At 36.4% G+C, this 13,416-nt stretch overlaps 1 protein-coding gene across 1 annotated transcript; it reads left to right on the forward strand.

The window, feature by feature from the left end:
• The first annotated feature begins 208 nt into the window (after positions 1 to 208).
• tkfc (triokinase/FMN cyclase) lies at positions 209 to 11,214 on the forward strand. The gene is made up of 16 exons (XM_059507495.1): positions 209 to 289; positions 467 to 656; positions 3,787 to 4,079; positions 4,180 to 4,258; positions 4,386 to 4,475; positions 4,986 to 5,020; positions 5,382 to 5,466; positions 5,568 to 5,657; positions 6,040 to 6,156; positions 6,457 to 6,573; positions 7,953 to 8,090; positions 9,091 to 9,197; positions 9,322 to 9,425; positions 9,563 to 9,596; positions 10,180 to 10,272; positions 10,368 to 11,214. The coding sequence occupies exons 1-16, from the start codon at positions 284 to 286 to the stop codon at positions 10,518 to 10,520; spliced, it is 1,731 nt and encodes a 576-aa protein (XP_059363478.1). The 5' UTR covers positions 209 to 283; the 3' UTR covers positions 10,521 to 11,214.
• Positions 11,215 to 13,416: the final 2,202 nt, after the last annotated feature.

The raw sequence follows: 13,416 nt of genomic DNA on the forward strand, positions 1-13,416 counted from the left end.
AGGAATAATTTAACATGGGATGCAAAGAATTTACAGTCAGAAATGTATTAAATACAAATCGAAATGTTTTAAAATACATTTAAAATGTTGATCTTAAGAACAGAATACAGATTTTACACAGGAGGTGGCGATATGCACATAAAAGCTGGTATGCAACTCGCAAATAGACCCACAGAAAAGAAGAAGAAGAAAAAGACTACTGTCTATGGAAGACGTCATCTTCATAGATGCTTGTTTGCGGAAGTGATCATCATAGCCAAAGGACGAAAGTTGTGTAGGTGTGATGGAGGTATGTAACGGGTTCTCCTGCAGGAATATTTTAAAATACAGTTGAATGCTGATTGAGCAGAGCAGACACACTTTAGGATTTCGTCTCTCTGTGTTGATTTTAAAACAGTGTGTAACTTCTAAATTATGGCAATTAAGCATGCAAAGGCCTTGAAATTATATTTTCTGGTCGGGGCAGGTGCGAAGGAAATTATTGAACTCGGTTGACAAGTGTGTGGACGAGGCTTTGGAAGGTCTCGTCAGGAGTAACGGGGATCTGGCGCTCCTGCGGGGCCACAGAGTTGTGCTGCGGTCCGATCTGGAGAGCATTAAGGGAAAGGTAGCGCTCTTGTCCGGAGGAGGATCCGGCCACGAACCCGCGCATGCAGGTAATGCACCAGCCCCTCCCTCTTCTGGCTCTCTGGCCCTGTCCCAAATGTACCTTAAGCCCTTGCAAGTGTCCATTTGAGGCCGAGCCACTCTCTTATGTCTCTTCCTTGTTGGTACATACACGCACATGCTTATTTTTTCTACTAGATTTAGCTCTTAAAAAATACATTGATTGCTGTAGCCTACCCTAATGTAGTCAGTTGGAATCCGAATCCGTCATTATAAATGTTTTAAAATGTAGGCTATAAATATTTTTTTAGTTAAGTTAGAGTAAATATGATATATTCCTAGGTGGACCTTTCCACACGGAGGAAGAAAGTATTTTATTATTTTACCCTATTTTTCTAGAGAAAGTCTTTTTTTTCTGTTTTTTTTTTTCATTCATTTTAAAGTCAGGCTGATATGGCATAATCCAGCAATAGTTTAAATCTAAAAATGAATTAAATGTGATTTTTATAGGGACTTTTGACAGAATCCCGGCCAGTGGTCGATTGAATGGGCCGTATAACATCAACAATGCAATGGATATTAAATAAGCTTGCTCCGATCAGGATTTTTTGATCACAGGAAGCAGTATCTGCTGATAGTGATCTTTTTGAAGCTTTCTTTTTATCATGGATAATTATTTATAGAGATGCTCCAGTCAGGATTTTTATAGACATTCACTTTAATTACCCTCTTAGGTGACTCTTGGAGTCTTTTTTTTTTTTATTTGTAATTTTTTTTTTTTTTTTTTTTTACATTTTTCAGTAATATATTATTGCACATGCAGTGCATTGCGTTTTGTTTCCACAATGGGGCAATTGCAGCACACTAGCTTACACACACAGCACAAGCCTGTTTTCAGGAGCTGGATGTGAGGCGGCATTATAAGTGTGCATGAGCACTGTCTTGGAGAGGACCTTCGTGGTGCCCTCTTACGGCCATCAGAGGGCTCCCATCACCAGAGTACTAACCTAATTGACTTTTATGGCATCAATTCAATGCCAATATTATCCGAGCGCACAACTGATGCTAGCGCGGGCTAAATCGCTTCTGCGATCTTACACAGCCTGGGATAAAAATTAGAGCTGGTATTTTAATGCGTTAATTAGATGAATTAATTATGGAGAAAAATAATGCGTTAAAATTATTAGCGCATGTAACGCACTTGCCCTGCCCCAGACCCATGTGGATCATCTGCCATTTCGTACAGTCGATTGATGATTAATATGAGGCAGTGCAACAACTTACTGTGTGATGGAGCCTAGAGAATGTCCCTAAAATTCAAGATATGGAGCAAAACGCCTGTTTGAGATTGTGTCTCCTATTTACATTACATAGTTAAGAAATATCACATGAGAAGTAGGCTAAGTGCAATATCACACTTGTGCAAATGTGATACTCCTCTTATACAACAGTTCATTAAGAAGTAAATATTTATTAGTTATTTTAGACACAATGTTGACTGTTTTGCTCAATTTTGCCAACTAGAAGATAAAGACAAAGCAGAACTGTTCATCTCCGAGCAACCCACAGCGGCATTTCATTTCCATCGTTTTGAACGAATTTGGTGAACCATTCTGTGCGTTGAACCATTGGCCATAGTCACGTTGGATTTGAAGTGACGCTGCACAGAGCAATCGTTGTATGACATTAAAGTACAGCGAGAGCGATTCAGAAGCACAAGGAGCTCTTGCGGTTCTTTGATATCAAACACCTATCGCTCTGATGGTGATGACCTGCTTCAAGTCGAACAAACCTAATGATTCAATGAACCATTCATAAAGAACCATTTACTAAATGAATCAGCCATTTGAACGAATCAAATGAATGAATAAATGACTCGATGACTTAATCAGTGGCAGTTTTAGTTTATTATTTAGAGTATCATTTTATTAAAGAAATAATTTCATTTCTTCATAATAAAATAATGAGAAAATTATTAAAGTTATAGTTCACCCAACTAAAAATGACAATTTTGTCATCATTTACTCACATGGTCCAAAAGAGTAGGCAAAATAAACCTACTTTTTGTGATCTCTGTTTGATGCTTTACACAACAATGACTTTAAATTATCTTTTGGGAGTAATGTCTCCAAATTTGATGTGCGATAAATTAATCACCACATCATGTAATTAATTGGATTTAAAATTGTAATCGCTGACTATATAGCCTTTACTTCTTTGCTGGCAAGGCGCTTAATTTTGATTAATTGGAAACAGTCCTTCCCCCCTTCTTTTAAACAGTGGGCTAGGGATGTGTTACAATTCCTGAGATTGGAAAAAATAAGACTTAACTTAAGGGGCTCCAGGCCTAAGTTCACTGTCATGTGGCGTCCTTTCATAAGTTATCTCCAAAAACAATTATAACTGTAACTGGACGAAATGATGCTGTCGTCAGGTTTTGCCTATGATCTACTGATGTTATTCTTTGTCCTTATTTTAAATTTTTCTTTATATACACGATGTAAAAGCACAGTGTATGTCTGTATGCATGTTCTGTTGTCGTGTTGTTATGTGAATATGTAGGTTGATTGTTGTTTCAAAAAAAAAAGTCATTTCATTTTAGTGGGAATAAACCTACATTGCTAGTGTTGCTGTAAACTTTCATCTTCGTATTAGCCACCACTATCATAAGAAAGAAATTATTATGAAAGCTTCTTGTACAGTTTCAAGGGGATTTTTGTTTATTATGATTTTACTGTAGAAACAATAACTATAGTAACAGTTGTTTTTTGTTTTTGTTTATTTATTTGGGGGGGGGGGGGTTAGTTACCATATCAAATTTTTGTTCCTGTTTTCAGCATTTATAATAATAAGAAATATTCTTGAGCAGCAAATCAGCATATTACAATGATTTTTGAAGAATCGTGACGCTGAAGACCAAAGTAATGGATGGTGGAAATTCAGGTTTGTCATCACTGGAATAAAATGCATTTGTATGCATTGTATTAAATGCAATGTATTCAAGTAAAACACAGTAAATTTTTTTTTTTTACTGTATTTTTTGAGCAAATAAATGCAGCCTTAGCAATTTTACAGACCCCAAACATTTGATTAGTAGTGTACATTTATGCATGTGACAGACACTTATTATGGTCTGCAATTTTGAACTATTATGACATGACAGATCTCCCTCTCACTCAGGTTATATTGGCGTGGGAATGCTGTCCGGAGCTGTGGCGGGAGCAGTATTTGCGTCTCCTCCTCCAGGCAGTGTGCTGGCTGCCATTCTGACTCTGTGGAAGGGAGGTGCTTCGGGAGTCCTGCTCATCGTGAAGAACTACACGGGTGACCGCCTAAACTTTGGCATAGCTGTCGAACAGGCCCGGTTACAGGGTGTGCATGTGGACATGGTGATTGTGGCCGATGACTGCGCCTTCGTTCAGCCCAGCAAGGCCGGTAGGAGAGGCTTGTGTGGAACTGTGTTCATTCATAAGGTATTATAATGAGTTTGAGTGGCGACATTAAAGAATTGTAATCATCAATTATGGCAAAACAGGAATTGTTTATTTTAAGGAGTGCTTTTTTTATATTTAGATCGCTGGAGCTCTGGCAGAGAAAGGCTGTCCATTGGATGAAATTGTTGCACGGGTGAACGAAGCAACAAAAAATATTGGTTAGAAAAACCTGCATAGTACTATCTGGGTTGTTTAGATTAAATGTTGCAGTCATGCAATAAATTTGTTTCCGGTGTGGATGTACATCCGCTGTCCTATGTGAAAAATATTTTGGTTTTTATACAGGCACGCTGGGTGTTAGTTTGTCTCCATGCAGTGTGCCTGGATGCCTCCCATCTTTCCAGCTTCCACCAGGAGAGATGGAGCTGGGACTGGGTAAGAGAGGTTAATAGCTAAAGAGTAAAAATAATTTATTCAGCAGTAATTTTATTGTTACTGTAAGTATACTATATCTTTTTTTTTTTTTTTAAGTCTCTTTTGCTCACCAAGGCTGCATTTATTTGACCAAAAATACATTGAAAAAAGTAATATTGTGAAACATTAGTACAATTTAACATAACTGTTATCTATTTTAATACATTAAAAATAATTCTGTAATGACAAAGCTGAATTTTCTGCAGCCATTACTCCATTCTCCAGTGTCACATGATCCTTCAGAAATCATTTTAATATGATTTGGTGCTTAGAAAACATTTATTATTACTATCAATGTGAAAATAGCTGAACTTGTTAATATTATTGTGGAAACTGTGATAAATAGCATTTATCTGAACTGGAAATCTTTTGCAATACTAAAAGTCTGTTTACTGTCACTTTTGATCAATTTAATGCATGCATGCATGTATATTACATTTATTCATAAAATATATATATTTATTTGAATAGGGATCCATGGAGAACCAGGTATTAAGAGATCAAAAGTGAGTATTTTCAACGTGACGATAATCCGGTAACACTTTAGAATAGGGAACATTTATTCACTATTAACTGCAACTTTTCCCTCAGTAAATTGCTAATTTGCTGCTTATTAATAATTAGTAAGGTAGTTGTTAAATTTAGGTATTGGGTAGGATTAGAGATGAAGAATAAGGTCATGTAGAATAAGGCATTAATATGTGATAATTAGTACTGATAAATGGCTAATATTCTAGTAATATGCATGCTAATAAGCAACTAGTTAAGAGACCCTAAAATAAAGTGTTACCAATAATCCCTACAATAAAGAGCAGTGTATGGTCTTTCAGATGTTTTTTTGTTTGTTTGTTTGTTTTAAATATACAGGTGGGCTCTGCTGATGAAGTTGTGCAAACTATAATAAGTCACATAACTGATTCCTCAAACAAATCACATCTGTCCTTGAAATCAGGTAAGATGTGTAACTGGTCAGCACAGGGTTGATTCTGAAGGTGCGAGTGTGTTTACATGAGTGCATATTTAAACCTGTATTTCTCTGGTTTAAATGCACAGGAGACAAGGTGGTGCTGTGTGTGAATAATCTTGGTGCACTCTCATGTTTGGAAATAGCTGTTGTTTCTAAAGTGGCTGTTCACTGTCTAGGTGAGACTCAAGTAGCACAAAACATAATATATATTGTAATATATATTAGATGTACAACATTCAGCTTTATTTAGACTATATATATATATATATATATATATATATATATATATATATATATACATACATATATATATATATATATATATATATATATATATATATATATATATATACATATATATATACATATATTTTTATATATATAATATATAATATATATATATATATATAAGATTATTCAAATAGTCGTGTTATATCCTATTGAATTTCACTATACTGTTAAGGATTTTTAATGAAAGAGTTTTGGAAACTGTTTTTATAAACTGAGATGTCCTTAATGGGCATTGACTGTGTCTGATTGGATTGTTGTCATTTTCAGAGGAGCGTGGTGTGCTGGTTGTCAGGGTGATGTCGGGAACATTTATGACATCACTGGAGATGGCGGGAATGTCTCTTTCTTTAATGAAGGTTGATGAAGAGATGCTTAGGCTGTTTGGTGTGTTCCGTTTAAAACCAATTTTCACAAGCATATTTACCTGGATGAGATTGCAATCATTTGTTTATTCTCAAAAATAGAGTAATATGATAGATACAACTAAAATTATACCAAATTAAATCCATGAACAATGTTTAACTGCAAAAAAAGTGCTCAAATGCCAGTATTGTCTGAAATTAAAATGTATTGAATATATATAAATGTGTGTGTGTGTGTGTGTGTGTGTGTGTATGTGTATGTGTGTGTGTTTGTGTAGTGCAGTGCAAATATAGTAAAGTATCTCTGATTTGTGTTTCTCAGATGCTAAAACCACAGCCCCGGCCTGGCCTAACCTCAGCAAAACCTCTCTGAGTGGGAGGAACATGTTCATGAAACCTGAAGAAAAACTTGCTGCAGCTTCAGATAATTATAATGAAGGTAAGAGACAGAGACACAAACAATATATTAATTGTTCAAATTTCAGTCGTACATGCCTCAGTTTATTTCCATTTCATTTTATGTAGTTCAGATTTAAATGTACATTTAAACCTAATTATTTAATTAGTAATATAAATATTAGTGGTCAACCGATATATTGCAATGGGCGATATTTGGCATTTTTTTAAATATCGGCATCGGCCGATAAGTTTTTCTGCTTGGTCAATGTTTTCAAGGCAGGACTTTTATTTTGACCGTGCTGAGAAAGGCAGCACCTGAGCGCACAAGTGCTCACATTCTCCATCCTGTCTGATGTCCTCTTTAACAGTTCTGTTTAATATGGACAGAAGTGTCTAATAATCAGATAGAATGGTTAAACAAAGGAATTAATGTATACGAAAAAAGTATTATAACGATTGCTTTTATATTATTAGTGAAAGGCAAACATTATAATACTTTCTCGTTTGCCGTCAGGATTAAGCAAATATGCATTTATTTCATTACAACAAATCTTTGAGTTACTAATGAACATTTAATTTCAAAAACCTTGCAAACTTAGTCGAATCCAGCTGTTCTCTGTGTGACGGTCGGTCAGTGTGAATAGAATGCTTTAAAATGTAACCTCATGATTTTAAATTATGCCGCGCTTTATGCATTTGCTTGCTGTCATATTCATGTCATTTTCTCTGTGTGCTGTAAAATGAGTATTACTCTGGCTTTATTTGAAAAATATTATTCCCAGTGCACACAAAATTCCCAGAATACCGAGTGCTCTGTTGGTTACAGTGTTTACTTCCTTTTTAATTATATTTTTATAAAGTATTTATTTATTTCAGAAAAATATTTTGTCATCTAAAGTAGAAGTATTTTTATTTTACACATTTAAATTTAAATCCATTATCAAATGATTTCAAATTTCTTATATATATGAATTCAAATGTTAAAAAAATTATATCTGATTTATATCGGCTATCGGCCCCCCTTCTTTCAAAGATATCGGCATCGGCTGTCAAAAAAAAAAAAAAAAAAAAACAATATCGGTCAACCACTAATAAATATAATATTTGTAATGAAAATTAACATGATCAAAAATACAGTGGAAACACCACTATTATGAAAAATTATTACACTCTAAAGTAACAATTAGTTTTGTATTTTAATTGATTAATTAGGACTCTTTGATGAATAGAAAGCTCAAAACAGCATTTATGTGAAATAGAAATCTTTTATAAAATTACAGTATATGTCTTTACGGTCACTGGGATCAATTAATGCTTCCTTGTCAAATAAAATAATTTCTTTTAAAAATAAATCTTACTGAACTTTGAACAGCAGTCTATATAACTGAAACACTTCAACACAGTGGTTCTGATCCACAGGTTCGCTGTCTTCAGTCATTCGTCTGGTGTTGGAGTCCGTGTGCAAGATCCTCCTGCAGCACCGAGAGGAACTCAATGCTTTGGACCGTGCAGCAGGAGATGGAGATTGTGGGAGCACACATGCTCTAGTCGCTAATGGTAAAACATTTTAGTTTAAACCAACATATTGATTCACAATCTTTTAAACCAACATGTTGGGTAATTTTCACATCTCTAGTTCGCTTCATTTGGTCCGAACCAAGGGCAAACAATTATACATTGTAGCATTTTTCAGCTTTTTTGGTTCCTTTTCACACCACACTGATTGCTTTGGTCCAAACCAGTTGAAATTAACCAAAATGCAGTCACATGACAACATCCACATCACTCATTGGCCATGACGTATTTCCTAAACTGCTTTTCGATTGGTCAGAATTTACGTGCGGGAAAATTACAACATAAGAGGAAAAGCCAGCAAACAACAAGGAGACAACACAACTATGGAGAGATGACTGCGCGGGCTGGTTTTGTCCCTGGCCATAATCTATTAAATTTTTTGTATACACCACAATATGCAAACAATACATTACATTTCTATAATGAAGCGCGGATGCAGCTTGAAAACAACGTTCTAATGCACTGCAAACGGCCCGCTTGTAACTTCAAGTGGAGGTGTGCATTAATTCTTCTTAACTCTGACATGCTCATGGTCATCTGACCAAATTTCTATCAGGCTCCGCACCTCCTCACTCACTTTGTCCACGAGTTGCCATGCTAAAGTGCAAACTGTCAACAAACACTTCCTCATCCCATAATGCACAGCGCGGCAGCGACTACGGCAGCTGGTTTAGTCCAAAAATGATCAGTACTTTTTGCAGTTGGGTCTGTTCGAGGTAGGATCACATTCTCACCACAAACGGACCGCTCCAGAGTTCGTTTGAAAGCGTACCGAGACCAACTCTTCAAGCAGGTCTCTGTATGCTTGTTTGGTCCGCCTTTGGTGCGCACCCTAGTGCGATTGCTGCTTTCACACCTGCCCAAACGAACCGCACCAAAGGGGGAAACGAACTCTGGTACGATTCAACCAAACTAAATGAGGCAGGAGTGAAAGCACCCTAAATGATTGTTTTACTTGACCTCTAAATGTGGTTTACTTCAGCCATTCAGGAGTGGCTCCACACTAGCAGAATCCCTGGGAACCATGGCCAGCTTCTAGCAGATCTTGCTCTGTTGGTTCAGCAAAGCATGGGAGGATCATCGGGGGCGGTATGTGAATGTACATCAGGTTCAAACACTTGACTTGAGTTGATTAATTACTTTTAAAAAATCTTGAAACAAAATTGTCTTTCTCATGAAATTGTCAAAGTACCCTTGATCTTTTTCTCCCCAGTTATACTGCCTCTTTTTGTCTGCGGCTGCCCCTCATCTCATGCAAAGCAGTGATGGTGCAGCTTGGGCAAAGGCGTTGCATGCTGGGACAGAAGCCATGAAGAGGTCAGTGACAAATACTAGCTGAACACTTTCAGTCTGAATTGTTTTCCTTTATACTAGAATGTTACTGTAAACTTAATGATGAGTATAAAGAATAAAGACTTTATTGCACATATAAATTTTTCCATGCTTTCCAACAGATATGGAGGTGCTGAACCAGGGGACCGGACCATGGTATGACTGAAACACAAATTAAGAGTCATATTTTAGCTGTAGTAACTGTGGTAGTTGTGGTAATCTGAGTTATTAATTAGTAAATGTAGATTAGGTAACGTATGCATGAATTACATTGTCTTTTTTTTTATTTTATTTTTACAGTAAAAACAGTAATTTTGTTCTGCATTTTACAATCACGATTCTCTATTTTAATATATTTTTCAGCATCATTACTCAAGTCTTCAGTGTCATATGATCGATCAGAAATCATTACAATATGCTGATATCGTGCTCAAGGAACATTTTATTTTTAATTTGGTAATGTTGAAAACAGTTGTACTGCTTAAAAGTTTTTGTGAAAACAGTGTTTTTTAAGGATTCTTTGCTGAATATAAAGTTAAAAAGAACAGTATTAATTTAAAAAAAATTTTTAAACAAAGTAATCAACACTACTGTTTATATATCTATGAATATCAATATTTGATCCCAAATAAAAATTTACTTGAGCAGTGGTTTTGAAATAAAGTCTTATCCTAGGACCTTCAGTAAAATCAAGTCTTTGATAGTTCTACAAATCATTGATAAAACTGTTATCTTTTAGCTTGATGCCCTGTGCCCTGCTGTGGAAGAGTTGATGAAACTTTCCACGGCGCCTCCTGGTGGCCACATAGCTATACTACAATCAGCAGTGGAGGTATGGACTTTAATACCTCTTTAACCATTTTTTTCTTTCCTGTTTTCTCATAATTTCTTCAATCTATAAGATAGCCTCTTGCTTATCTTTAACAGAAAGCTGATTTGGGAGCGGAATCTACACGCAATCTCATTGCAAGGGCTGGACGTGCCAGTTACGTTGCATCTGAACATTTGACCCAGCCTGACCCTGGTGCTGTAGCAGTAGCTGCCATTCTGAAGGCTATACTCAGCGCTTTGAAGGCCTAGAGATAGAGAAGCTCACCAACAGTTTCTTAAGGAACAGTAATGCAAAAGGCTGTAAACACAACACGGAGATGGCTAACATTTGATTATTGATGATCTTCAAGATTATTTTAAAATACATTCTCCGATCCCTGTTAAAGGTGATTTTTAGTAGGTTGACAGAATTAAAAGAGTTTAAAATTTTGCTCAACACTTAATTATGTTTGGCCCACATAGAAGCATTGGCTCAATCAATTGTGTGAGTTTGGTCCAAGAAGCCTTTTTAAAAAATGCTGCACTGCAATTTGGTGCCACTAGTTTGGGTGAATTTGCACTTTTTAGCTTTAGCTTTTAATGCTGGAAATAATGAAAAATTACCCAATGCACTTACATTAATGATACAATGTGTGACTAATACCAACCTGTGTTAAAAATTAGAGCTTTGTAGCACTTTTACCATTGTAAACAATTATGTTCATTTAATGCATGTAATTTGTTTATTACAGTTTTTGTTGATCGTTATGGTACTATTATCTCAAGTATGTGGTAAAACTCACAACTGTTAGTAAAAAAACTCAAAGCAGATAATCAAAAAGGCCGTTTTTTTCCAAACATGTAATCATATGTTCAATTTACTAAGTACAATACACAAAATTACACATTAACTTTTTCACCACACCTAATCAGTGTGTCATCAAATAAATACTTTTCATATGAAGTACTTCTCTTTCATAATGCAATGCTCACAATTCTTTTGATATCCTTCTCTTCTGATTTGAGTAAATTCATTTGACCAACACTTAATCCAACTGCTCTTAATGGTTCATCACTGAACCGTTTGGTAAACCTATGCAGTATATGGATTTCCAGAACTACACAAATAAAATGTGTTTATACAAACATCTAAATTACATGTAACCACATGATGAATACTCCTTGCTAATTGATTTCACATAGTGGTAATCACAATTGGATGCTATATATAAAAGTGGGTGTGAAAACACTGGACATTTCTTTCAACACAGAGCAAGATAGACAGCAAGGAATAGGAAGAGCTTGTGGACAACGGATCTGTCAGAGAGGTGGGCATGGGCACCAACAGAGAGGAGGGCATGGGGCCTGTCAAAGGGTTGGTCATCAGAGAGAGGGAGGCAGAACTGTTGTCTCTAATGAAGTCTGGGGCACCATCGTTGCTCTTATGGTGAACTGAGTCCTTACTATGGCAGAGGCTGCCAGATAAGTTGATCCAAATATAAAAGATCAAATGTAAATTCTATCATTCAACTTTTTGCCAAGAAAACTGGTAAGTGTGGAGGATATATACTATTCTTTACCATTGCATTTACAGAAAATTGTAATGCATGTAAATTCATCAAATATGTTACAGTATTCTTACAGCATGAGCTTTAGAATTGACTGAAAACCCCATAGTGGTGGCCGTGTGCTGACCACCTAGCAGGAGTGGCCAGTGGTGGAAATGGTGAGAGCCAGTAATGATATACGGCTTTCAGAAATAAAGCAGGCAGTTTAGGAGGATAATGATACCTTTGCCAATGTGGCATCCATCAGCCTACCAACAATCGGTTGCCTTTAGAAGAGGCACCGGGTATCAATGAAGCACATTTACCTTTTGAGAGAAACGATGGCAGAAAATAATATGTATTATTTTGTTGTTTTGAGTATGTTCAGTACAGCACTATATATCACTGATTCTTTGGTGAATCACCTACTTATGTATATTGGAACAACACTGTAAAAAATTTAAAAAAAAATTAGCATGTAGTTGTGCTTGATGCTGATGTGAACCATTACAAATACATATTTGTTGATGAAGTGGGGTTTAACCTGGCCCGAACCCGCTGCCGTGGACTAAAGATCATCGGCCAAGGGGCCACTGTCCAAATGCATGGATCATGTGGAGGAAACATCTCCATGTGTCCAGCTATTGGACGATTGCTTTGTTTGAACTCAGAGAGAGTGTCAGCCACATTAAAAAAGTTAATAGGCTTAAGTCATTTGTGGATTAATGCATATTGGAGACGCGACCCGTTTAAAACGATTCAGTTCAATTTGGTGAACTGGTTCAAAAAGATCCAGTTACATCGAATGATTTGTTCGCGAACCGAAAATCACAAAAACTGCTTTGTTTTGAACTCTCTTATAACAGAAACGGAAGAGAAGATAACGCTGAATAAAGTCGTAGTTTTTGCTATTTTTGGACCAAAATGTATTTTCGATGCTTCAAAAAATTCTAACTGACCATCTGATGTCACATGGACTACTTTGAAGATGTTTTTATTACATTTCTGGACATGGACAGTATACCGTACACACCGCTTCAATGGAGGGACTGAGAGCTCGCGGATTAAATCTAAAATATCTTAAACTGTGTTCCGAAGATAAACGGAGGTCTTACGGGTTTGGAACGACATGACGGTGAGTTATTAATTACATAATTTTGATCACTGGGTGAACTAACCCTTTAAGGATTACATGCTCCTTAACCTCCTCCCAGGAGCGGAGCAAGGGGTGGACGAAAGCTTGGCCAACCCAATCAAAACTGCAGCTTTTGTCACTTTTTTTCTTGACAAGAAATGCATTTATTAACCCGACGCGGAACCGGCGTATCTCTTTATGATCGCACGCACTTCAGGTTCTCCTCAGCGCGAGTCAAACGAGCGGAAAAGCTACAGAAGCCAAATCAGTTTCAATAGATAGAACAAATGTGAGCTGCGGTCTGATGAGATGTTGTTCAGACTATATGTCAGTAAAACACACTTTCCGGTCTAATCAGCCGTTTTACTTTGTTCACGGTGCACTCTTCAACAGTACGAAAATATGCACGCCCTATATCACCTCATCATAAATAACCCGCACAAGAAACTATGAGTATTCTTAATTCTGTCATCAGCTAAGTCAT

This window comes from Carassius carassius, chromosome 2 (assembly GCF_963082965.1).
Source record: "Carassius carassius chromosome 2, fCarCar2.1, whole genome shotgun sequence".
Lineage (NCBI taxonomy): Eukaryota > Metazoa > Chordata > Actinopteri > Cypriniformes > Cyprinidae > Carassius > Carassius carassius.